This window comes from Lepus europaeus, chromosome 8 (assembly GCF_033115175.1).
Source record: "Lepus europaeus isolate LE1 chromosome 8, mLepTim1.pri, whole genome shotgun sequence".
Classification (NCBI taxonomy): domain Eukaryota; kingdom Metazoa; phylum Chordata; class Mammalia; order Lagomorpha; family Leporidae; genus Lepus; species Lepus europaeus.
In genome coordinates this window covers 90,346,270-90,369,829 of record NC_084834.1, presented here as the reverse complement: position 1 = coordinate 90,369,829, position 23,560 = coordinate 90,346,270, and the positions used below count along the sequence as shown (strand labels likewise).

General features: G+C 42.0%; 1 protein-coding gene across 1 annotated transcript; it reads right to left on the bottom strand.

The window, feature by feature from the left end:
* Positions 1-383: 383 nt before the first annotated feature.
* Positions 384-16,802, bottom strand: HSD17B13 (hydroxysteroid 17-beta dehydrogenase 13). The gene is made up of 7 exons (XM_062199892.1): positions 16,482-16,802; positions 13,659-13,766; positions 12,314-12,445; positions 10,464-10,570; positions 7,134-7,271; positions 4,167-4,283; positions 384-685 (listed from the first exon to the last, which is right to left on the bottom strand). Exons 1-7 carry the CDS (start codon positions 16,689-16,691, stop codon positions 595-597), a joined length of 903 nt encoding a protein of 300 aa, XP_062055876.1. The 5' UTR covers positions 16,692-16,802; the 3' UTR covers positions 384-594.
* Between the last annotated feature and the right edge of the window lie 6,758 nt (positions 16,803-23,560).

Sequence of the window (23,560 nt, the reverse complement as noted above, 5' to 3'; positions counted from 1 at the left end):
AAATGACCTCATTATTTACCATTGTGCTGTGAGAAATACTGAATACCATAGGAAAGATATGAGGGAAAAAGTATTCCTTTCCAAGTTAAATGCCAATGAGCAAGACAAAAATTTAATTTTCCCACAGAGAAAAAAACTCAGAGCAATATTGAAACTCATTATCAGAGTATCATCACAAAGATTTTGAGGGAGATATTTTGGGAGTGTCTTGTCCAAAATTTTAATGCCCTTACTCTCCCACTTAGCAATTCTATACATGGTGATTTATTTTATAACGTATTTCCTCAACTTTGCAAACAAAAGCACATTCATTTAACTTTCCATTTGACTCAGACACTTAGTTCATTTTGCTGCCACAAAAGTACCACAGACTGCATTAGGAGTTATGTATAAATGATACAAATTTATTTCTCATAAATCTCCAGTTTTGAGAAATAGAAAGACAAGAATTTAATCTTGCTCATTTGATTGCTACTAGTGCCAAACTGGTGTTTAAGAATTGACAATGCTGAAAAAAGATGAATGAAAGCTTTGAAACCCTTAGCTTCTAAACATAGCTTCACATCATTATCGTGTGTACGTCTGTAACACACATCATTTTGTTTTCATTTTGTGGCCAACCACTGCTTCAAATTGAATGTTCTGTATACGACTGATAGCCGCCAAGACACGTTCAGGAAGAAACCTGTAGAAAAGATGAGATGAACACTTCTCAATTTAAAATCCTTGGTACAAGAGTCCTTTATGGTTGTCAGTTAAAGTGCCCTGTTACCTGGCTTGCATTTAATTTTCCTCCATTCTTCCTTTGCCTGCCTCTCTCCCTCTCCATCGCTGCCCTGCTCTGTCCTCTCTCTCTCCCTGTCTCTATCACATCTCTTTAAACTGAAAATGAAGACAGATGATAGATAGATAGCGCCCATATACTGATTTACTCCCCAAATTCCCACAGAGGCTGGGTTTGGCCTGGGACTGAATCTGGGAGCCAGGAACTCAATTCTGGCCTCCTACATGGGTGGTAAGGATCAAATTATTTGAATCATTATTGCTACCTCGCAGAATCTGCATTGGCCAGAAGCTGGGACCAGGAACCAGAGCTGGGCATCAAACCCAGGTACTCTGAACTGCTAGAACATATACCTTCTCCTCTTTTTTTTTGACAGGCAGAGTTAGACCGTGAGAGAGAGAGACAGAGAGAAAGGTCTTCCTTTTCCGTTGGTTCACCTCCCCCCCCCAAATGGCTGCTACGGCTGGCATGCTGCGTCGACCTGAAGCCAGGAGCCAGGTGCTTCCTCCTGGTCTCCCATGCAGGTGCAGGGTGCAAGCACTTGGGCCATCCTCCACTGCACTCCCGGGCCAGAGCAGAGAGCTGGACTGGAAAAGGGGCAACCAGGACAGAATCCGGTGCCCCAACCGGGACTAGAACCCAGGGTGCCAGAGCCGCAGGCGTAGGATTAGCCTAGTGAGGCGCGGCACCGGCCTCCAACTCCTCTCTTGTATGTGGGTCTTTTTTATTTTATTTTTTTAAAGATTTCTTTCATGGGGCCAGTGTTGTATATCGGTTAAGCCACTGCCCACAGCTCCAGCATCCCATATTGGGGCTGGTTCGAGTCCTGGCTGCTCCACTTCTGGTCTAGCTCCTTGCTAATGGCCTGGGAAAAGCAGAGGAAGATGGCCCAAATGCTTGGGCCCCTACCACCCACATGGGAGACCTGGATGGAGTTCCTGGCTTCTGGCTTTGGCCTGACCTAGCTGTGGCCGTTGCGGCCATCTGGTGAGTGAACCAGCAGATGGAAGACCTCTCTCTCTTTCGCTCTCTCTCTCTCTCTCTCCTTCTCTCTCCTGTCTCTCCTTTTCTCTCTCTATATATAACTTTACCTTCAGTCAGGCCAAAGCCAGGAGCCAGAAGCTTTATCTGGTCTCCCACATGGGTGCAGGGGCCCAAGGACTTGCGTTATCTTTCACTGCTATCCCAGGCACATTAGCAGGCAGCTGGATCAGAATAGCAGCAACCAGGGCTTGAACCTTCGCCCATATGGGATGCTGGCATTGCAGGCAACAGCTTAACCTATATTATGTCTCATCACCGCCCCATGTCAAAATAAATGCAAATATATGGAAAACACTGACATATACCACTCTTCTCACCCTGTCAACTTGTATTAGCAAATCATACATGAGGTCATCTATCAGTAACAATCTAAAGCTGAAGCTCTGAGCTCACTGCTGAAATGATCCATCCTGATGCTAAGAGCTCACAAAGTGACACCACCAGAACCCGCTCTGTCCATCACTTCACCTCTCTGCAAGTATTTACTGAACATGTAGCACGCAGTCTACACCGAGGTTAAACATAGCTTAAACATAGCTACTGCATTTGAGGAGCTTACTGTTCAGCTGAGAGGGGGAACGCTTCAAAACGATGACTGACTGTGATGGGCAGGACGTGAGAGGCCAGATGAAAAGGAGAGAGCAGCAGTGACTACAAGGGGGTAGAAGTGACATGCTCCACAAAGTCATGTGGAAAATCATTCAATACTGTTGACTAATGCAGGACTTTCTTCTCTCTCTTGGGGATGGAGTGCTGGAAGATGGGGGCACGCCCAAAGGGGCAGGGGAGAGCTGGGATGGCAGAAGGACAAGGCTAAGAAGAGAGCTTGTGGGGGCCTTTTAACTACTTCAAAACAAAAAAGAGTAGCTAGAGTGTGGGGTTTGTAACATATGAAAATAAAGTCAATGACAACAACAGCAAAAGGCCTGGGAGGGGAGAATGGAAGTGCTCTAAGGTTCCTGGACTATGCATGAAGTGGTATAATAGCATAGGAAAGTAGACAGTGGTGACATAAAGATGCATATCATGAATCCTAAAGTAATAGTTGATGTGCCAACAAAGGAAATCAAACAAAAACATGACAATAGTTAACCCACAGAAAGCAGAAAAAGGAAGAAAGAACAGACAGGAACAAATAAAAAACAAGATGATCTTTAAATATACTGATGTACATACTCATATTAAAGTACATGGTCTAACCACACCAATTGAAAGGCAGAGATTATCAAATTCGAATTAAAAAAAAAAAACACAGAAAAAACAAGGCTCAACTATATACTGCCTGTAAGAAACATACTACAATACACTATTAAGGAAAAAGGTTAAAAATACAAAGATGGAACCAGATATACTAGGATAACAATCTAAAGAAGCTACAGTGATTGTTAATTTCAGACAAAGTAGATTTCTAGCAAAGACTGCTACTCAGAACAAACTAGATCATTTCAAATTGAAAAAGCAGTACATTCATTCACGGGACATAATCCTTAATGGCCTTTTCAATAGCATCAAAACCATAAAATACTTTGGGATAAATCTTACTAAAGACATGCAAGACTTGAACATCAAAAAACTATAAAATATTGCTTACAATTTTTAAAGAAGATAAAAAAGAAAGACATACTGTGTTATTGAAGAGTTAATATTGTTACTGTATCAAAATTTTGCAAGTTGATCCATGGATTCAGTGCAATCCCAATCAAAATTCCAGAAGACTTTAAAAAAGAGCCTTTTTTAAACCAAAACTTTAATCCCAAGGATTCCCACAAAAACATATTACAAATGACAGCATGAAAAAAATAATCTTGCACAGTAACTCAAAGTTCTGTACCCTTAAACTGGCAAGACATTGGTATTTTCTGAAATCTCACTTTTCCCAATAAAGACTGTTATATAAACAGCTATATATTCTATATTGCAATTACATAAGGAACTTATCACCTAGGCAAAGGTAAACTTTCTTGAAACTTACTAGAATCTAGACCAACTAGACAACCTCTGCCCAGAGTAAGACTAGCTGGGTTTTTCCAAAAACCTCTAATCTATATTTAATGGTGCAGCTAAAAAAGAGCCTTTATTATTAGCTATTTCATTACATTGTGTTCTTTTTATATGGTCTTTCCTCCCATTAGAATCATTTTGAGCAAAGACTGGGCAAACAGGGTAGATATACTAGAGAAAATGAGTAATTTTTTGAAAAAATAAGGTAATAACACAGAATATGTAACTGTTGTCCCCAGAAATGCAATTTCCATGGCAAATTTTAAAACTGACACTCTCCATATAGCAACAGCTCTTTAGGTGTTTTAGTATTTTAAGTGTTCAGTGCTATACTTACTTTTCCAGAATTAGTGAGATATTGATATATGATGGGACAAAAATCATTTTCTTATTGGTAAGTACTCCATCTATTAGACTTCTTGCAACTACATCTGTCTCCAAAACAGGCCATAATCTGTGATTAAAAAGAAAAAAATATTTATCTTTATTTAATTTTTAAAATTTTCTTAATAAAGGTGGGAAAATAACCCATCTTTTACCAAATTTAGAATTACAATTTAGGAGTGGGCTGCATATCACAGTTTTAGGGTTCAAGTCTCAGCTGCTAATGCCTACCCTGGAAGGCAGCAGGTAATTGCTAAAATACTTGGGTTCCTGCTACCTCTGTAGGAGACCCAGGTTGAATCCTAGGTCCAGCCCAAGCTATTGCAGGCATTTGGGTAGTAAACCAGCAGATGGAAGATTGATTTCTGGCTCTGATTTTGAAAATTTTGGATTTAAGTTGTTCCAGAATTTGCTGGACAAATGCCACCTTCCCCCATTCCTCACATCCCATGTGGATGTTTTGTTATCACGAGTTTGAACTTTCACATCCAGTAGGAGTGTTTGTTAGGTCATTCAGTGAGGATGGTGGAGTGGCATTAGATGGTAAGGAGTGGAGGCATCAGGCAAGAATGAAGAGTGAGCAGGATTAATCAGAGGACGGGAAGGAGACATTTGGCATCTTGAGACCTGTTGGATATAAGGAGAATATTCTAAAGGATCCTTTCTTTCTTGTAGCAGTATTCCATAAAGCTGGGTTGTTTTGAGGGTATTTCGTTTTTGAGATTCACCTCTGACTTGCTTATCTTGCAGTTGAATGAGAACTGCAGATAAGCACAGTCTATTATTACAACTGGAGGTGTGCCCTTCCTTACACTGAAGATCGTGTGCCTGTGAAATAGTCGTAACCACAACCCCAGTGTAGAACTGCCCACTGGTGCAAGATCGTGACAGAAAACTAGCATTTGAATTTATCCAGTGAAGGATTTAAGATGAATCAAAGTTAATATAATTAGGCATGGCTAAACAGTCAGTGGTTAGACAAGTGAAGTCGCCAGAGCCAGAGATGTGCTGTAGTTTACTGCAGATTATTAAGTGATTGAGGTGCTGATGGCGTTGACCAGAAGCCAGCCAAGAGTGATACAAATCATCTCTTTCCTCAATTATTGGTCCTACCTCTTCTGTTCCTGGTTCCACCTGCCTGGACCCATGAACCCAGTCTCTGGGCCAAGCATGACATGAGCATTTCAATGCCTTAGGTCCTTCTGAGGAAATTCAGAATCCAGAAACTAACCCCAAATCTTCAACAGTGGCTGAATCTGTCTATTCCTCAGGATGCCTCCAGACACACACTCTACCCAGGGTAACATTGTCCTTACCCCCCTCACCTATTGTACCTTCCCCACCAGGGGCAGGGTCCTCTTGGCAAAGCTTCTTATGCATGAAGTCTGAATCTTACCCAGCAGATTTTTGGGGGAGACCAATTTTCTATCTTAAGATGATGGCATGGTGTCACAATGGTACCACAACATTTACTTAAATACCATATCCTATATTTTTATTGTCCGATACCATTAAGGACTCCAGGCGTGGGGTGGGGAGGTGACCCTGGCTGCAGGGACATCACAGATAACTCAGAGTTTGAGTCAATAGTCTCAAAGGAGGGTGAGTTCAAAAGAGAATTTGTTAGTTCTTTTAACAAATATGTCTCCTAGTCACAAATTGGTTTCTTTTTTATTTGTTGTTTTCTTTTTGAGGGAGGGAGAAAGAGGAAGAGAGAGAGAGCGAGTGCAGGTTCTTCCATCTGCTGGTTCGTTCTCCAAATGGCTGCAATGGACCAATCTGAAGCCAGGAGGCAGGAGCTTCCTCCAGGTCCCTGACGTGGGTGCAGAGGCCCAAGCACTTGGGTAATCATTTGCTGCCTTCCCAGGCCATCAGCAGGGAGCAGGATCAAAAGTGGAATGGCCGGGACTCAAACCCTCAACCGTGTGGGATGCTGATACCTCAGGAGTGGGTGCCTTTACCTACTGTGCCATAGCGACGGCCCCACAAATTGGTTTCTGATTGGTGAGGTTAGTGTCCCTTGGAATCTTGCAGCATGGTATATACTAGGACTGACACTCATTTGTGAGGCAGATTGCTGAATTTTAGGACCCTTGTCCCCTTATTTCTGCTTTTCTCATCCTCTTTCAGGACCAATGTCTCCTCTCTTCTCTCAAGTCCACTCTCATCAGAGACCAAGTTCTTGCAGAAATTCACCCTAAGGAGCAAGGGGCTCAATTTACTGCTGCTTGTAGAAACATTTGCCTTTTTAAAGGACAGAGTGGTAGCAATGACCAAAGGCACGTGGTTATATTTAGCATATTAATGTTTTCCAAACTTGCCTCTGGACTCATCTGGTATGTTTTGGAAAAGGAAGTACCTCTGAACATTTGCTCTGCATGGAAGCCTAAGTAGTGATTCTGAGGATCGGGCAAGTGTGCAAAATGCTAGACTACTGTACGTTAGCACTGTGGCCAGTGCTGTGGAAGATATAAAAGAGGCATCTACCCTCACCTTTCCTTAAACTCTAAGGAGGATGAACTACTGCAGGGGGGGGGGGGCGGATCTTAGACACCATTCATCTTGGGGGTGTGGCTGTCAGCATGAAAGCTGCTGGTTGTTCCCTTATGTACTTCTTCAGCCCACCCCATAACATGCCTACTCACTTTTGGCATCTGAGTGTGCATGAACTTTTCCCAGGAAAAATAAGTAACCAGTTGCCTAGCTCCTCAGTAGCAGATTGCTCTTGCCAGTCCCTAATGTGTTTTTCCCCTTTCATTTGGTTTCCAAGTGACAACATAAAGCCAACACAAGCACAAGAACAAGTACCTTTTTTTCCCCTTTTTTCTGTTCAGTCAGCTGCCCCACCTACAGTTTTTTCATATGGTTTTCACAGCAATTTCTTATACCACATTCCCACCATAATTTAATTTTGACTCACCTCGTGCTTGGGTTTTTGGTGAACCCCGTATTCACGAAAACTGGGCAGAGACATGATGTTTTGATCCCAGTTTTTCCCAAGGTTTCAAGTTCTGATGTCAGAGCTCTGTGAAAGCCAACAGCAGCAAATTTGCTGGAACTGTAAGAGAATTGTATGAAGCATGATTAGCTAAGAAACTGCTGGAACCTAGTCCTCAGCCTTCTGAGAAGGCTGCATTGTTTGCTTTGAAAGCAAGTAAAGACCCCCAAATTATCCACTTGTGATTTCCCTTTTCTTTTTTTAAGATTTATTTATTTTACTTGAAAGTCACAGTTACACAGAGAGAGGAGAGGCAGAGAGAGAGAGAGAGGCAGAAAGAGAGAGAGAGAGAGAGGTCTTCCATCCACTGGTTCACTCTCCAGATGGCTGCAACGGCCAGAAAAATTTTTCTTTATTTGAATGGGACACATGGTGTGTGTGTGTGCGTGTGTGTGTGCATGTGTGTGTGTGTGAGAGAGAGAGAGGGGGGAGAGAGAGAGAGAGAGAGGGAGAGAGAGAGAGAGAGGTCTTCCATCCACTGGTTCACTCTCCAGATGGCTGCAATGGCCAGAAAAATTTTTCTTTATTTGAATGGGACACATGGTGTGTGTGTGTGTGTGTGTGTGTGTGTGAGAGAGAGAGAGAGAGAGAGAGAGGGAGGGGCGGGAGAGAGAGAGAGGGAGAGAGAGAGAGAGAGAGGTCTTCCATCCACTGGTTCACTCTCCAGATGGCTGCAACGGCCAGAAAAATTTTTCTTTATTTGAATGGGACACATGGTGTGTGTGTGTGCGTGTGTGTGTGTGTGTGTGTGTGAGAGAGAGAGAGAGAGAGAGAGAGAGAGGGAGAGAGAGAGAGAGAGAGGTCTTCCATCCACTGGTTCACTCTCCAGATGGCTGCAACGGCCAGAAAAATTTTTCTTTATTTGAATGGGACACATGGTGTGTGTGTGTGCGTGTGTGTGTGTGTGTGTGTGTGTGTGTGTGTGTGTGTGAGAGAGAGAGAGAGAGAGAGAGAGAGAAGAAGCAAATCTCCCATCTACTGGTTCATTCCCTGATGCCTACAACAGTGAGGGTGGGGTGAGTCCATAGCCAGGAGCTCAGAATTCTGTCCAGGTCCTTCAAGTAGGTAGTAGGAACCTGCATACTTGAGCCATCACCTGCTGCCACCCAGAATGCCCATTATCAGGAAGCTGGACTCAAAAGTAGAGCCAGGACTTGAACCTAGACATCCCAATATAGGATTCAGGTATCCTGGACAGAATCTTAGCATCTGTGCCAAATAGTTACCCCAGACTAGTGGTTTTTCTGAGAGGATAAATGGTCATTCCTATTCTATGACATTCTAAACATACCGAGTTTTTAAAATAGCAATGATAACAAAAGAACAATAATGACTTTATTGGCTGGCTTAATGCTCCTCTCATCTTACACATAAGATTGTACTGTCAATCTTCAGTTTTCTAACCAGGTTTTTACTGCTGTTTTTATTTTTTAAAGATAGGAATAAGGAAAAATATATTTGAAATATTATAAAGCTAGTTTTTCTTCTCTCTCTTCATTACTGAGTTGACAGTTTCTCTCCTAACACTGGTGGTTCATCTGGCTCCTAAATCTCATCATAAGGATTTGAGCACAGAGTGACTATGTGTGTGTGTGTGTGCACAAACTTCAGCACACAACTTACCTTCCTATTTTTCTGATCTTTAAAATGCAGATAATAAAATACAGGCTGCCTTGTGGATTAAATAAAATAGCACACACATAGTAACTTTAGGGCTCCATATAAGTTGTATTTTTGACCCAAGTGACAGTTACAATAAGTTAAGTCTAATTGTGTCCTTAAAGGAGAAGGGAAAAAAAGGAGGGGGGGATTACACATTGGATTTCTCACATTTCTAAATGTTAGGAAAATAGCAAGTGAAATTATCTGTGAAATTCCCATTTGTGTTGTTAGATGACAGAGACAACTTGAAGTAGGTGTTTTGCACCCTCACTCACAGTGAGATTTAACTGCATTTGTGACTGCATTCAGCAGCAAAAATAACGTGCCCATTTATCCTCATGACTAAATTTAACCTTGAACATGTGTATACAAGTCAATAACAAACCAACTAACTGCCCACCCACTGATGCTCAAGTGTTGACAGTTAAATTTTGCTATGAGGTTGATACAAAGCAGAAATAAGGAAATGAGATACCATTAGAAGAGTTTCCAAAAAAGGGATATTTTGCAAATAGTATATCCTTAGGGCCTCTCACCTCTAGTATCCGTATCTTTTAACCTGGTAGAGGCTTTACTCTCTTCTCTCTCTCTCTCTCTCACACACACACACACAAACAAGCACACACAAGCACACACACACACGCACACAAACTTTCATGGCATGCATATGCTGGAAAACGTTTGGATCCCAGGGCCCACTCTGATTGGCTTATCTTAGGCACCCAGACCATGATGCAGCTGTGTGTTCTTTTTAACTTCTCTGTATTTTGCTTCTGTGGGCTTCCTGTTTCTCGTCCTCCCATCCCGAAACCTTTTGTTTAAGGACAACAAACTTCAGGAATTTCATAAGGACAACTTCAGGAACATAGCAATTCTTCCCACTGTACCCACCGTTCCACCTATACTCCCGTCACCCTACCCCTCTCCTATTCCTATTTCTTTTGTCAACATTCACTCATTCCAGGTTACAATAGAAATACATTTGGCATTACTGTTTTGTTTCATTGCTCTACAGAAGAATTTTCAGAAATATAAAACTATTTGAAACTTAATGGGATTCAACATTCTTGTTTTAGGAGAAGTTATTTTTGAAAATGTATTCTAGGGGCCGGCGCTGTGGCGTGGGAGGTAAAGCCACCACCTGCAGTGCAGGCATCCCATATGGACACCGGTTTGAGCCCTGGCTGCTCCATTTCCAATCCAACTCTCTGGTATGGCCTGGGAAAGCAGTAGAAGATGGCACAAGTCCTTTGGCCCCTGTACCCATGCAGGAGACCTGGAAGAAGCTCCTGGCTCCTGGCTTCGGATCAGCCCAGCTCCAGCTGTTGTGGCCATTTGGGGAGTGAATCAGTGGATGGAAGACCTATTTCTCTTTCTCTTTCTCTCTCTCTCTCTCTCTCTCTCTCTCTCTCTCTCTGCCTCTCTCTGTGTAACTCTGACTTCCAAATAAATAATAAATAAACCTTTTAATAAATGTATTCCAACTGTTATAAATATTCTATAAAGCCAAATTACTCTGTTATTTTTGCTTCTGAAGTCTAACAAACCCAAATAAGTACAGAAATACATAGTATTTCTGGCAAGGCTTACCAATAAGGAATGAGATAAGGAATCACTCCATGGCCACACACTGATGCCACTGTGACGATGTGGCCATGGTTTTTCTTCATCATTGATGGAAGAAGTGCTTTTGTGATCTGAAAGATCATTGCAGAAAGAAGAGAAACATTGACACAGGCATTAGATTTCCACCTGAGATAATTTTATTAAGACAGAATGATGGTTGAGAGAATTTCACAATAAAATGAAACACTTGCAAACATCTCCTAAATACTTCTATACAAATATACAAATGATAGGAATAAAAAGATAAAAGTTTGGTTTCAGGGGCATTGTGCACTGTGCAGTGTTTGCTGCATGCCATGAACCCATCTTAGTCCTCCTCCTTCCTCCTCTTTTGAATATGTCCTAAAAACAATATTATTAAGGGAGAAATTCAGAATTTTCAGAACTGAAAGAATCCCCTGTAATTATCTGGTATATACTTTTCTTGGGTTGAGGCTTTATCATTGTAATTAGAAGATCTGAAATCTTGTGACAGAATCTTGGAATAACCTAAGACTTTGACACTAACCGACAACAATTATCCTCGCGGGCACGCTTGGTATCTCCCTATTGTTAACATCATGGGTTACATGTTGTGTCACAGGAGATAAAAAGTCTTTTTCTTTCCTATTTTGTGATAAATACAAATCATATTTTATGAGACTTTTATGGACCCATGCTATAGATCCAATACAAAATCATAGATCCAGAATGGTCAACCCAAGCAATCTCCAAAATCCTGACTCACAGAGACAAACAGGATAACACACATTTAGTGTTGCTTTAAACCACTAAGTGATACCAAAGCACAGTCACTAATATATGAGGCCTCTACATGTTTGTGACTATGATAACTAATTCAAATTAGCATGTGTAAGGAGTTAGGTAAGATAATGGGACACATTTCTTTTTTTCTTCCCTTTTCCAGAATCCAGATTTTCCTTAAGTTTTATGCAATATTGAGGCATTTGAATAAATGCTATAAGGAGCTGGCATTTTGGCACAGTGGATTAAGCTACTGCCTGCAATGCCAGCATCCAGTATGAACACTTGTTCAAATCCCAGCTACTCCCACTTTCCATCCAGCTCCCTGCTAAGGCACATGGGAAAGAAGCAGCAGATGACCCAGGAGCTTGGGCCTCTGTATCCATGTGAGAGATCTAGATGGAGTTCTAGACTCCTGGATTTGGCTAAGCCCTGACCATTGAGGTCATTTGGGGAGTGAACCCAAGAAAGATGGAAGATCTTTCAGTCTCTACCTCTCTCTGTAACTCTACATTTCAAATAAATAAATCATTTTTAAATGCTCTGTAAAAGGCTTTTGAAATGTATATTTCTGCCCCCCACAAAAGTAACCAATTACAAAGAGGTCTGTATAGCCCTCTAAGTTCCAGCATCTAGAACTTGTCTCAGAGTCCCATCAACTCCCACACACATCTGAGTAGTTACTTCTGATGTCCTTTGGAGTGAAGTCACCAGTGAATGTACATTGTACATATTTCCTCTAAAGCTTTGAAAAGATGTCCACAACCCATAACAAGAGCCTCTGTAAATATTTGTTGTCAACCTGGAACATAACCAGACTTTGAGGTAGATCCTGGTGAAGAATTAGACCAAGTGGCTTGCACTCTGGTGTGTTGAGTCCTCTTGAATTGTGTGGCCTTCTGACAGGGACTCCATGGCTCTTTGACTCAAACAAATTTGATGAGTCTTGATTTAAGGCCGACATCTGGCCAGTTTCCCACCAAGAAGTATGTAAGTTCTAATATGAACTTCCTGTGTCTTAAGAGGTGTCAGACATGCAGAAATCAGAAATGTGTCTGACTCACACTCACCCAAAAATGTCCTAGGATGTTGACTTCGAACGTTTTGGTAATCTCTTCATCCTTGGTACTAAGAAGATCGGCTGGATATACTGCCCCAGCATTATTCACCACGATGGTTATATCACCTACTTCTTTCTTTACCTTTTAAAATGCAAAGAACACATTGACTGGGTGTGTTACACAAACTGAAAGTTTTGAGGCTGCTATCACCCAGGGATTATATTCTTTACTAACCAAAGTCTCTCAGGGGCCAAGCAGGAAAGAGCAGTGATTGCCAAGGAAAAACTGTCATAAAGATGGTTTATTTTTTTTTAATTTAACATCTACATTTCAGTACCTAGTACATCATGGATTTTGAAGGCATATCAATAAAGTGAAAACACTTACATTGACCAACTGATATAAAAATTCTGGTCAAATATTTCTTAAGTGTTGTTCGAGTAATCTTACTTCTACTATGTACTAGCTACAATGACCTTCATCCAGCTTAACTTCATTGAGCCTTAATTTACTCATCTGTAAAATGATATTAATAAGGTTATTGTAGGGATTAAGTTAAGGAATGTGATGGCTTATTGGAGTCTTTGGATCATTGTACTTAGTACTTACTTGTAGAATATTGCTATAACAATGATAAATATTGTACTTCCCACAGAAGATTAGATTAACACCAAAATATATAAAATTTCACAAAAGAAATATTTAAGTGAAAAAAAAAATAAGGAATTGCTGCAAAAGTAACCGGACTAAAGTGAAAGTAGAGAATGACCGATTTCCCCTGCTAATAAATCCTTTGTCAGTCATACTGAGCCAGGACTTAAAGTTCGAATTAGAATGAAATGGAGGGGGCGGGGGAATGGGGTGGGGACAGCACTGTGCCACCATCTCATATGGGCACTGGTTCATGTCCCGGCAGCTCCTCCTCTGATCCAGCTCACTGCTTATGGCCTGGGAAAGCAGCAGAAGATGGCCCAAGTGCTTTGGCCACTGCACTCAGATGGGTGACCCAGAGGAAGCGCCTGGCTTCAAATCGGCCCAGCTACAGCTGTTACCGCCATTTAGGGAGTGAATCAGCAGATGGAAGACCTCTCTGTCTTTCCCTCTCTCTCTAACTTTGCCTCTCAAATAAATAAATAAAATCTTTAAAATAAAAAAAAAGAATGAAATGGGCAGATTATATGACAGAACAGTGACGAGCAGAGCTGAGTCTATTTCCTTCCTTGGCCACATAACCACTTCATTTAGCAGCACCTAAAATCTGATTGGACTCAGGCAGTCCTAAAGAACTTTTGTATTTTCCATGTCAGTGGTGGAGGGTATAAAATCTGTGAAGATTGGGGATGTGCAGTCTCACCTGACTTATGGAACTGTAAATCTCTTCTCTGTTACTGCAGTCCACCACAGATGCATGCACGGTGACCCCAAGTTTTCGGCATTGAGCTGCGGTTTCCTCAACACCGTGCTGTAATTGGAAAAAACAAATTCAGAGAGATTGAAGGAGAAAGCAACACTGTCCAGGGGCCAGTGTTGTTAAACCATCGCCAGTGATGCTGGCATCCCATATGGGTGCTGGTTGGAGTCCCAGCTGCTCCACTTCTGATCCAGTTCCCTGCTAATGCACCTAGGAAGGCAGCAGAAGATAGCCCCTGCCCTCATGTGGGAGGCCTGGATGGAATTCCAGGCTCCTAGCTTTGGGCTGGCCCAGACCCAGCCCTTGCAGCCACCTGGAGAAACTCTACCTTTCAATTAAATAAGTAAATCTTTAGTTAAAAAAGAAGAGCAAATATGTTTGAAATGATTAAAAAAATAAAGCTCATGTCCAAAATACCCCTTTATTTGTAAGAAAATTTCTTCCAAGAGGCTACTTGTCCAACATGCAAGGAGATTGTGCCTGGCTTTTCTGCCTGGAGTGCTCACAGGTGTTAGCCAACACAAGGGATCTCTTCTCTTGGGGTATTGTCAAATGGTCAGTCTTAAGAGGAAGCTGTGCAGAGGAAAGCTTTGTTTACCTGTAACAAGTAAAGAAAGGAGTGAGGAGGTACAGTTCCTGAAAAGAAATGCTCTCCTTGAGAAGAAGTTTGCTAGGGCTTTTATAGCAAGAGTTAAGGGGGTTGCTAGTATATAGAAAATGTGGCAGAGGAGCCTTCCTGCTTGCAGTATACATCCCAGTCCATTATATTTTAAAAAAAATCTGACTCAAATTAGTTTCTCGCAGCCTCTATCAGTTCCTTGTCTGTGGTGGTCTGGCTTCTTCTGAGCACAATGTTGCAAGGGAAGCTTTCTGGAGCAAAACAAACTCAAAAGATCATGCACTTAGAAACTGGTACAGACTCTCTGCTGGTGTTCTGGTGTACCCTGTTTGCCTAAATCCTACATCCTTGGTTACAGAGGGTACATCAAAAAAGTCTGTGGGAAATGAAATCAAAAGCTAATATTTACTTATTTCAGTGCAAAAAAAATTTTTTTTAAATCCATTCAGTGTTTTTTATGAATTTTAAGACACTTCTTATGCATGGATTTCAAACATTTTTGCACCAAAATAAACTTGTCTTTTAACCCTATTTCCCACAAACTTTTTGAGGTCCCTTGTGTTGGCATCAAGGCAAAACAACAACAACAACAAAAGCCCTCATGTTTTCCCAGTTTTTCATCTTGGTTTGGGGTTCTTCTCCACTATGGAGTTTCTCTACAGTCAGCTATTTTTGTAGGCTTGAAGAAGATTCTTGAAAGATGTTCTTTTTTCTTTTTTGACAGGCAGAGTGGATAGTGAGGGAGAGACAGAGAGAAAGGTCTTCCTTTTTGCCGTTGGTTCACCCTCCAATGGCCACTGCGGCCGGCGCATCGTGCTGATCCGAAGCCAGGAGCCAGGTGCTTCTCCTGGTCTCCCATGCGGGTGCAGGGCCCAAGCTCTTGGGCGATCCTCCACTGCCTTCCTGGGCCATAGCAGAGAGCTGGCCTGGAAGAGGGGCAACCGGGATAGAATCCAGCGCCCCAACCGGGACTAGAACCCGGTGTGCCGGCGCCTCAAGGCGGAGGATTAGCCTGTTAAGCCACGGTGAGAGCCAGATGTTGTTCTTTATGCTGCTATGGAAGGAGATATTTGATCACGGGAAGAAAGGAAAACTCAGTCATCTGCTTATATATTTGCTGAGCAGCAAAGATATAAACAGGTACCACTTTGAAGCTCGTGGTGATTGAAAACGGTCTGCTGTTAGCTGCCACCTTTTGCCAATTTGTCCCTCTAGGAGGGAAGAAGAATAAGAGGAAAAAGGATCGTTATTTGAGAAAGCTTTTCACAGGAGGAGTATGCCTCTGCTCCAGGGACTATAATAGTTTACTCTTCACATACATGGAGTGAAAATGGGCAAAGTTTGTGTACCAACCTTACACACAATTGCAGGACAGGGAGACAAAGCAACTTCCTTTCAGCATAAGACCTCTTTCCTAACATAGAATTGCCCTAATGATTCCTTCCCCTGATTCACTGCCCACATTCAAGGGAGCCAGGAACTCAATCCAGGTCTCACATGTAGGTGGCAGGACCCATCTACTTAAGCCATAACCTGCTGCCTCCTAGCCGCTACCTTAGCTAAGTGCTTGGCTTAGTGGTTAAGCTGCTGCTTGGGACACCCACATTCCACACCAGAGTGCCTGGGACGAACTCCCAGCCCTATCCCCAATTCCAGCTTTCTGCTTATGTGCACCTGAGAGGAAGCAGTGACAGCTGTCACTGTCCCTGTCACCTGTATAGGATATCAGATTGAATTTCTATCTCCTAGTTTTGACCATACGCAGCCCTGGCTGTCGTGGCCGTTGGGGTTGAATCAGCAGATGAAAGCTGTGTGTGTATGTGTATGTGCGTGCGCCTTTCAAACCGTTAAATCTTTAAAAAAAAAAAAAAAAAACTGAGGCTGAGCCAAATTATGCGACCTGCCCAATTCAAGCAGCTTGGAAATAACCAGGATCCTGAGTCTTTATCAGCCTACATACCATGGCATAAAAATCCCTGCTTAGCTTTCAGTTACATTCTCATCACCTAACCAACTTGATGCATATGTAGAGTAAAGCTAATATCAAATTTTGAAAAAGAAAAATATAAGGATATGCAGATGTTAAGTCAAATGTTTAAAATATGTCTAACACTGTGACTTTAAAGATTGACAGGAGTTGCCGTTACCTTATTAATATCCCATAGAACCAGTCTGCTTTTCCTTTTTGCAAATTCATAGGCAGTCAGCCTGCCTATTCCATGCCCAGCTCCGGTAATGAGAACAATCTCCCCAGCCACAGATTTTCTTCTTTGAGGAATGAAAAACTTCACCAAGGACTCCAAGTAGGAGTAGATGATGATGACCACAAGCAGGAGGATGTCCAAGATGATGTTCATGGCTTTGCCTCTCCTCTTCCTCCTCCGGCTCAGTCCTCGTCTAGTCCCAGGAAAGAGACACCCTCTGCACGGGGCTCCAGGGAAGAGCTGTGTGTGTGGTGTTAATGGGACTGCCAGAGATAAGGCAGGTTATGTTCACGTGTTCTGATGTGTCTGGCACTCCTCGAGTTTTTGAGGCAATGCCAAGTGCTAGCCAAGGTTAGCACAGGTCATCCAAGCAGTTGTGTACCATGTTTCAGCATGAAATTTCACCTCTAGAATTAATTCTACAGATATTGCATCCATTAATGGCCTATTGATACCTTTCTGTGAAAAAAAAAAACTTTAAGGACAGATAAGAAAGAATAGATATTCTAAAAGAAACCTAAAATATGGATCAATCAAGCTTAGATATTTGATTTATTTATTCATGAAAGCTCAGCAACAACATCTTACTTGCTAATCATTTTACATGTGATGCCCACTTCTTGAAAACCTCTTGAGTTTGGGGAAATTTTATAGTTAATAGAGCATTCAGTTGCCTTTGTGAGCATATGGCAAAGAGCAATAGCCCAGCAGTCACAAGCCTTAAAAATGGTGTAACTTCATAGTTCAGGCTGCTGTAACAAATACCACACCTGGAGGGCTTATCTCACAGGTCTGGAGGCTGTGAAGTCCAAGGTCAGGATACCAGCAGATAACATGTTTGATGTGCTCTGGCTTTCTGGATTATAGATGGCTGTCTTGGCGTTGTAATCTTACATGAATGTGCTTGTAAAAGATAATGTCCTTACAAAAGATACTCTCAGTGCTATCTTTTACAAGGATGTTAATCCCATGGCAGAGCCTTCATGCTCTAACCACCCCAATATCCCCTTGGGGGTTAGGATTTCAACATTACGAATTTTGACAGCACACATTCATTCTATAGCAAATTCCAACAGCCCTAACACCCATGTCATCAACAGATGAACAAACAAAATACGCTGTATGCACAGAGTAAAATATTATTCAGCCTTTTATATGGGAAGTCTGATTCATGGCACAAAGTGGATGAGCCTCAAAGACATTGTTATGTGAAATAAGCCAGACACAAAAGCATAAATGTTATATGTTCCCATTTATCAGAGGTACCTAGGGTAGTCACATACATAGACACAGGAAGCAAAATGGTGGTGGCTGGAGCCTGAGAATAAATAGCATGAGAAGTTACTGTTTAATGGATACAGGGTTTCAGTGTACACTAATCAAAGTCCTAGAGATGGATGGTAGTGAGGGTTGCAGGCGATGGGAATGTACTTCACATATAACAATGATTTAAAGGGCAAACCCTATGCTATGTATGTGTGACTGATCTCAGGCAATGCTACTTACCCTCTCTACGCTAAAATTTCCTTATCTGGAAAAAGAGATGAAAATAAATACCCAACCCACCCTCCCCTCACACATTCACATACAAAGATGAAATGAGAGAGCATATATATGAAATGGCTTTTTAATTAGTAGTTATATAAATAAATAGTGGTTTGAATTTATTTATTTATTATAAAAGATGTATTTATTTGAAAGTCAGAGTTACAGAGAGAGAAGGAGAGACAGATAGAGACCTTCCATCAGCTGGTTCTCTCCCCAGATGGGGCTGGGCCAGGCCAAAGCCAGAAGCCAGGAGTTTCACCCAGGTCTCCCACATGGGTGGCAGGAGCCCAAACACTGCTGCTTTTCCCAGGCTGTTTGCAGGGAGCTGAATCAGAAGTGGAGCAGCTGGACATGAACCAAAAATACCCATAGGGGGATGCTGGCATTGCTGATAGAAGCTTTATCCACTACACCACAATGCCAGCCCCTAGCAGTTTGAATTTATTAAGCACATACTGTATTCCACAGACCAAATTAAAGGGTTTATATATCAATTTATTTCATCTTCAGGAAATATACTGGAGGTAGGTATCATTATAACCTGCCCTGTACAGATGAGGAACTCAAGGAATAGAGAAGTTTGGTAAAGCTCTGCAAGTTTCATAACTGCTAAGAGGTGGAGTAAGGATTGGGACCCAGTTAAATATGATTCTGGAGCTGCAACTTCTAACTTAGACCAGCGGTTCTCAGCTGGGGTCTGGAGATATTTTAGGTTGTCACAAATCACACATGCTACTGACATGGAATGAGTAGAGGCCAGGGATGCTGCTAAGCATTGAACAGCCTTGTACATTGAATAAAGAATTATCCAACCCAACACTGCAGTCATGTGGAGGTTGAGACTCTCTGACAGGCTATACCAGATTGCATTGGAGAGAACACAATTGCTTCTTTCAGTTTGAACCTTATTTGTATTTATTGGAAAAAAAAGGGGGTGGGGAGTGAGGGGGTGGTCCTTGACGCCATCATCCTGTAAGTAGCTTTGCAGAAACAATTATATTGAGCTGTTGGACAGTAACAGAAAGTGGCTTAGATCAGACCTCAAGCTCCGTTGCCATTCAGCAAAGCAGTGTTTATGGGTTGCAGGTCTGTACTTCAATACTCAGCTTGCTCAGAGTGGTCCAGACCAGAGGACCAACACCATGTAAATTCATACACTACTGATAAACTTCTGGCAAGTAATTTTACAATTTACAGGGGGACGTAGATTACTGTACCTACTGGAGTAGTTATATGAAGGTAATTCAAAAAGTTTGTGAAAAAATGGAAATAAAAGATGAAGGAAATGAATTTTAAAGGTAAAAATTAAATTAAAAGGTAATGGAACTAAAAAGTATTTTGGTGCAAAAAAAATTGAAATATATAGGTTTTAAATAATATGCAATTTCCATTAACTTTTTGAAGACCCCCCAATCATATTCAAAAATTAAGAAACTTTGAGAAAGTGAAAAACAGCTAACAGTGCTCTCAAATAGTTTTCAGTGCTGAGAAATTTGGAACCTCCTGAGATATCCTGGTTAACTAAATTTTGTTTGTTTGTTTTAAGGGCCAGATTGTTCAAGTTCATCCAATACAGGGTGCAACTTGCCTCTACCATGCCAGAAACATCCAATATGCCCTCTGACTTTTTGTTTTGGAGACTTTGGGTTTGTACATCTTCATGACATCATTGGCTTCATTTCAAAAGATTTTCGTAACAAGTAAAAATGTTTACTCTGCTCACATTTTAGGTCTGTTGTTTCCTATTGATATGGATGATGGTACCTTGAACTTGTTAATTTGCCTTCATATCAGATTTTAGGGTGAGTTGCTTTCAGTTGAATTTTCTGAACTAATTTAAAACTATCCATAGCAGTTAGAATCTTATTAAGGGGAGGGGCCGGCGGTTTGGCACAGCGGGTTAAAGCCCCAGCCTGCAGCTTTGGCATCCCATATGGGCACCCAGTTTGAGTCCCAGCTGCTCCACTTCTGATCCGGCTGTGGCCTGGGAAAGCAGTAGAAGATGGCCCAAGTCCTTGGGCTCCTGCACCTGCGTGGGAGACCCAGAAGAAGCTCCTGGCTTCTGGTTCCTGGCTCCTGGCTTCGGATCGGCGCAGCTCTGGCCATTGCGGCCAATTGGGGAGCAGAGGATGGAAAACCAGCCCCCCCCCCCTCTCTCTCTGCCTCTCTGTAACTCTGCCTTTCAAATAAATAAATAAGTAAATCTAAAAAAAATCTTATTAAACTTTTTTCTGAACTTTGCTTTTTCCATTCATTAATGTTCCTCTTAAGGCCCCAATGATTGTCAGTTACAGAAATGGAATGATCTTTACAAAGTTAGGAATAATTATCTATATACAGATAACCACGTGGGAAAAAGATGGAAGAGTAACCAGTAGCTTCATAATTTGGAACATAGCTTAACAATGTTATGTGGGTTAAGAATAACATTTAATAGCAAAGAAACATAAAGGAAAGACAGAATGTGTGAAAGGAAACTGGCAGGGGTACCATCCAAGTGGATTTCACCTTCTGAGTAGAACCATTCTTTTGAGTGTCATTTGTGTACCTTAGAACTCAAGAGTCAATATGACATTGTAATTTATTCCAGGCAGGAGCTGTATTATGAATAAACAATTATTTCTTTGGAGGCCCTAAGATGAGGAAATCATGGGAATTACGCACTTGACTGTAATCCACTGCTGTGGGGATTAACTATCGTAATCTGCCAGGTAGGGGGTTGCAAATATAATTTCTTCAAATACTCTGCTCCCTTTTCTTCCTGGTGGAGTTCACTAGGTCATTGTCACTGACTCTGTGTATTGGCAAGCTGATAAAGCAGTATTAAGTATTCTAAAGGACCTATAATCCTCTCCCTAGGATGCCAAAATGCTTCTCCAAGGGGAAGGTGTTTGGCCTGTTGGTTAAGATACACATCAGGATCGCATATCGGAGTGCCTATTTGTGAGTCGCAGCTCTGTTAATGAAGGCAGGGGAGACAAAATGGAGACAGGATTGTGTTCCTGGATCCCGGCTTTGGCCCTAGCAGGGCCCTAGCTTGTACGAGTTCTTTGGGAATGAACCAGTAGGTGGAAACTGCTTTGGTTGTTTCTCTCTTTCTCTGCCTCTCAAACAAACAAAATTTTAACCAAGGAACACAAACCTCAAACTTAAATTTCCTGGAGCTTCTGCATATTTTTGGTTTATAAAACCACTGGCTTGGGGCCAGTGCTGTAGCATAGCAGGTAAAACCACCGCCTGCAATGCCAGCATCCCATATGGGCACTGGTTCAAGTCCCCTGGCTGTTCCACTTCTGACTCAGCTCCCTGCTCATGTGCCTAGAAAAGCAGGAAGAGATGGCCCAAGTTCTTGGGTTCCTGCACCCACATGGGAGACCCAGATGAAGCTCCTGGTTCCTGTCTTCAGCCTAGCCCAGCTAGACCACTGTGGCCACCTGGGGAGTAAAACAGCAGATGGAAGATCTCTCTCTCTCTCTGTAACTGTTTCAAATAAATAAATCTTAAAAAGACAAAACAAAACAAAAAACTCAAAACAAAAACACTGGCTTCATCACTATCAATCCTTTCCAGGTAGCAACCAAAAAAAAAAAAAAAAAAGTCCTCATGGTCTGATCCTCAGCCTTCCTATTCCTTATTCTCCTAATTCTTCTTCCTCTATGAATTTCAATCTTATCCTGACCAAAGAATCTGTCTATTTTGCTTTAGAATATTTTTAGATTTCTTTCTTCATAAAAATAGCTAATGGAACCATCCTGTCTTTTTTTTAAAGATTTATTTTATTTATTTGAAAGACAGTGTTACAGAGAGAGGTAGAGACAGACAGACAGGTTTTCCATCCACTGGTTCACTCCGCAGATGGCTGCAATGGCCAGAGCTGCGCCGATCTGAAGCCAGGAGTCAGGAGCTTCCTCCAGGTCTCCTACGCAGGTGCAGAGGCCCAAGGACTTAGGCCATTTTCTACTGCTTTCCCAGGCCATACCAGAGAGCTGGACCATCCCGTTTTCTACAGTTTACTGTCACATTAATCTACAGTGATTTCCTCTGGGTTTTCTGGCTACCCATTTCCTTGGCAGGACAGAAATCCCTTGCCCCTTTACTCTCTATCTGGAGCAAAGCACAATGACAGAGTTAAGCAGAACAAGCAACAGGAGCTCACAGGAAGGGCAAATCACACATCCCTGAGGATGGAGTGGGAGGTGAGCTTGAAACAAACACCTAAAGGATGGGGCTGGCACTGTGGCATAGCAGGTAAAGTCACCACCTCAGTACCAGCATCCCATATGTGTGTGGTTCAAGTCCCAGCTGCCCCACTTCCAATCCAGCTCTCTGGTATGGCCTGGGAAAGCAGTAGAAGATGGCCCAAGTCCTTGGACTCCTGCATCTGCATGGGAGACCCAGAAGCTCCTGGCTCCTGGCTTTGGATTGGCATAGCTCCGGTAGTTGTGGCCATCTGGGGAGTGAACCAGCGGATGGAAGACCTCTTTGTCTCTGCCTCTCTCTAACCATGCCTTTCAAATAAATACACAAATCTTTAAAAAATGAGAAATAAGCACTACTTCCTTGGATTGTATGCTCACAGAATGGTAATCCATCCTTTTTATTGAACATTAACTAAGTACCAGACACGGTTTGCCAATAAATCCCATAGCAACCCTGTGCAGTCGGAAGGTTAGGACTTGAACTAGCTGTAAACACAGCAGTAGTAGCAGGAACCCAGATATGGAACCTGAGAATCTGAAGCCCTGTTTGCAAGAAGACACCGAGAGCCTTCTGAATCTTGTTCTCTGCATTCAAATTTAAAAAAAGAAAGAAAGAAAGAAAAGAAAAAAACAAAAAGAAAAACCAAACTTGCTCTAACTCGCCAACATCAAGCAATTACTCTTAGGACTTTTAATATTATTTGAATGAATTAAGCCTAACTTTGAACCTACTTCTCAACTGTGTGTTGGAAAAAATCCATTTCAGTCATCAGTAGGACTACTTCTGAGGGTCACACCAAAACAATGAAGCCATGCAATCCTCGGGTAAATGGGACAAGGTTCTTGATTACCAACTGTTGCAATTTTGTTGTGGTCCTAAAGTTTTAGCAGATCCCTTGGTGACAAGTAGTGCTCTCTTGTGTGGGGTACAGAAAATCCTGACTGTAGCAGGGAATCCAAGCTCTTTGGAAAAACCACAAATACTTCCTTGAGAATCTGCTATCACCCTGATGCCTGACCATGGGACTGATAAGGATCACTAGCTCCTCTCTCGTTCCCTTTGAGAATATTCTTATGGTTGCCTTCAAAAACACAGCTTCCCAACCTTACTCCCCTGCCACCATGTTCACTTCTTTTTTATTGGAAATGAGGATGAGAAAGAATGGGCAATCAGGCCAAGGAAAGAGCTGAAACAGACCTTAGGTGCAACTTCAAACTAAATGGCTAGAAGAAGGATTTTATTGCGGAGAAAGGAAACAATTATTAAGAACACAA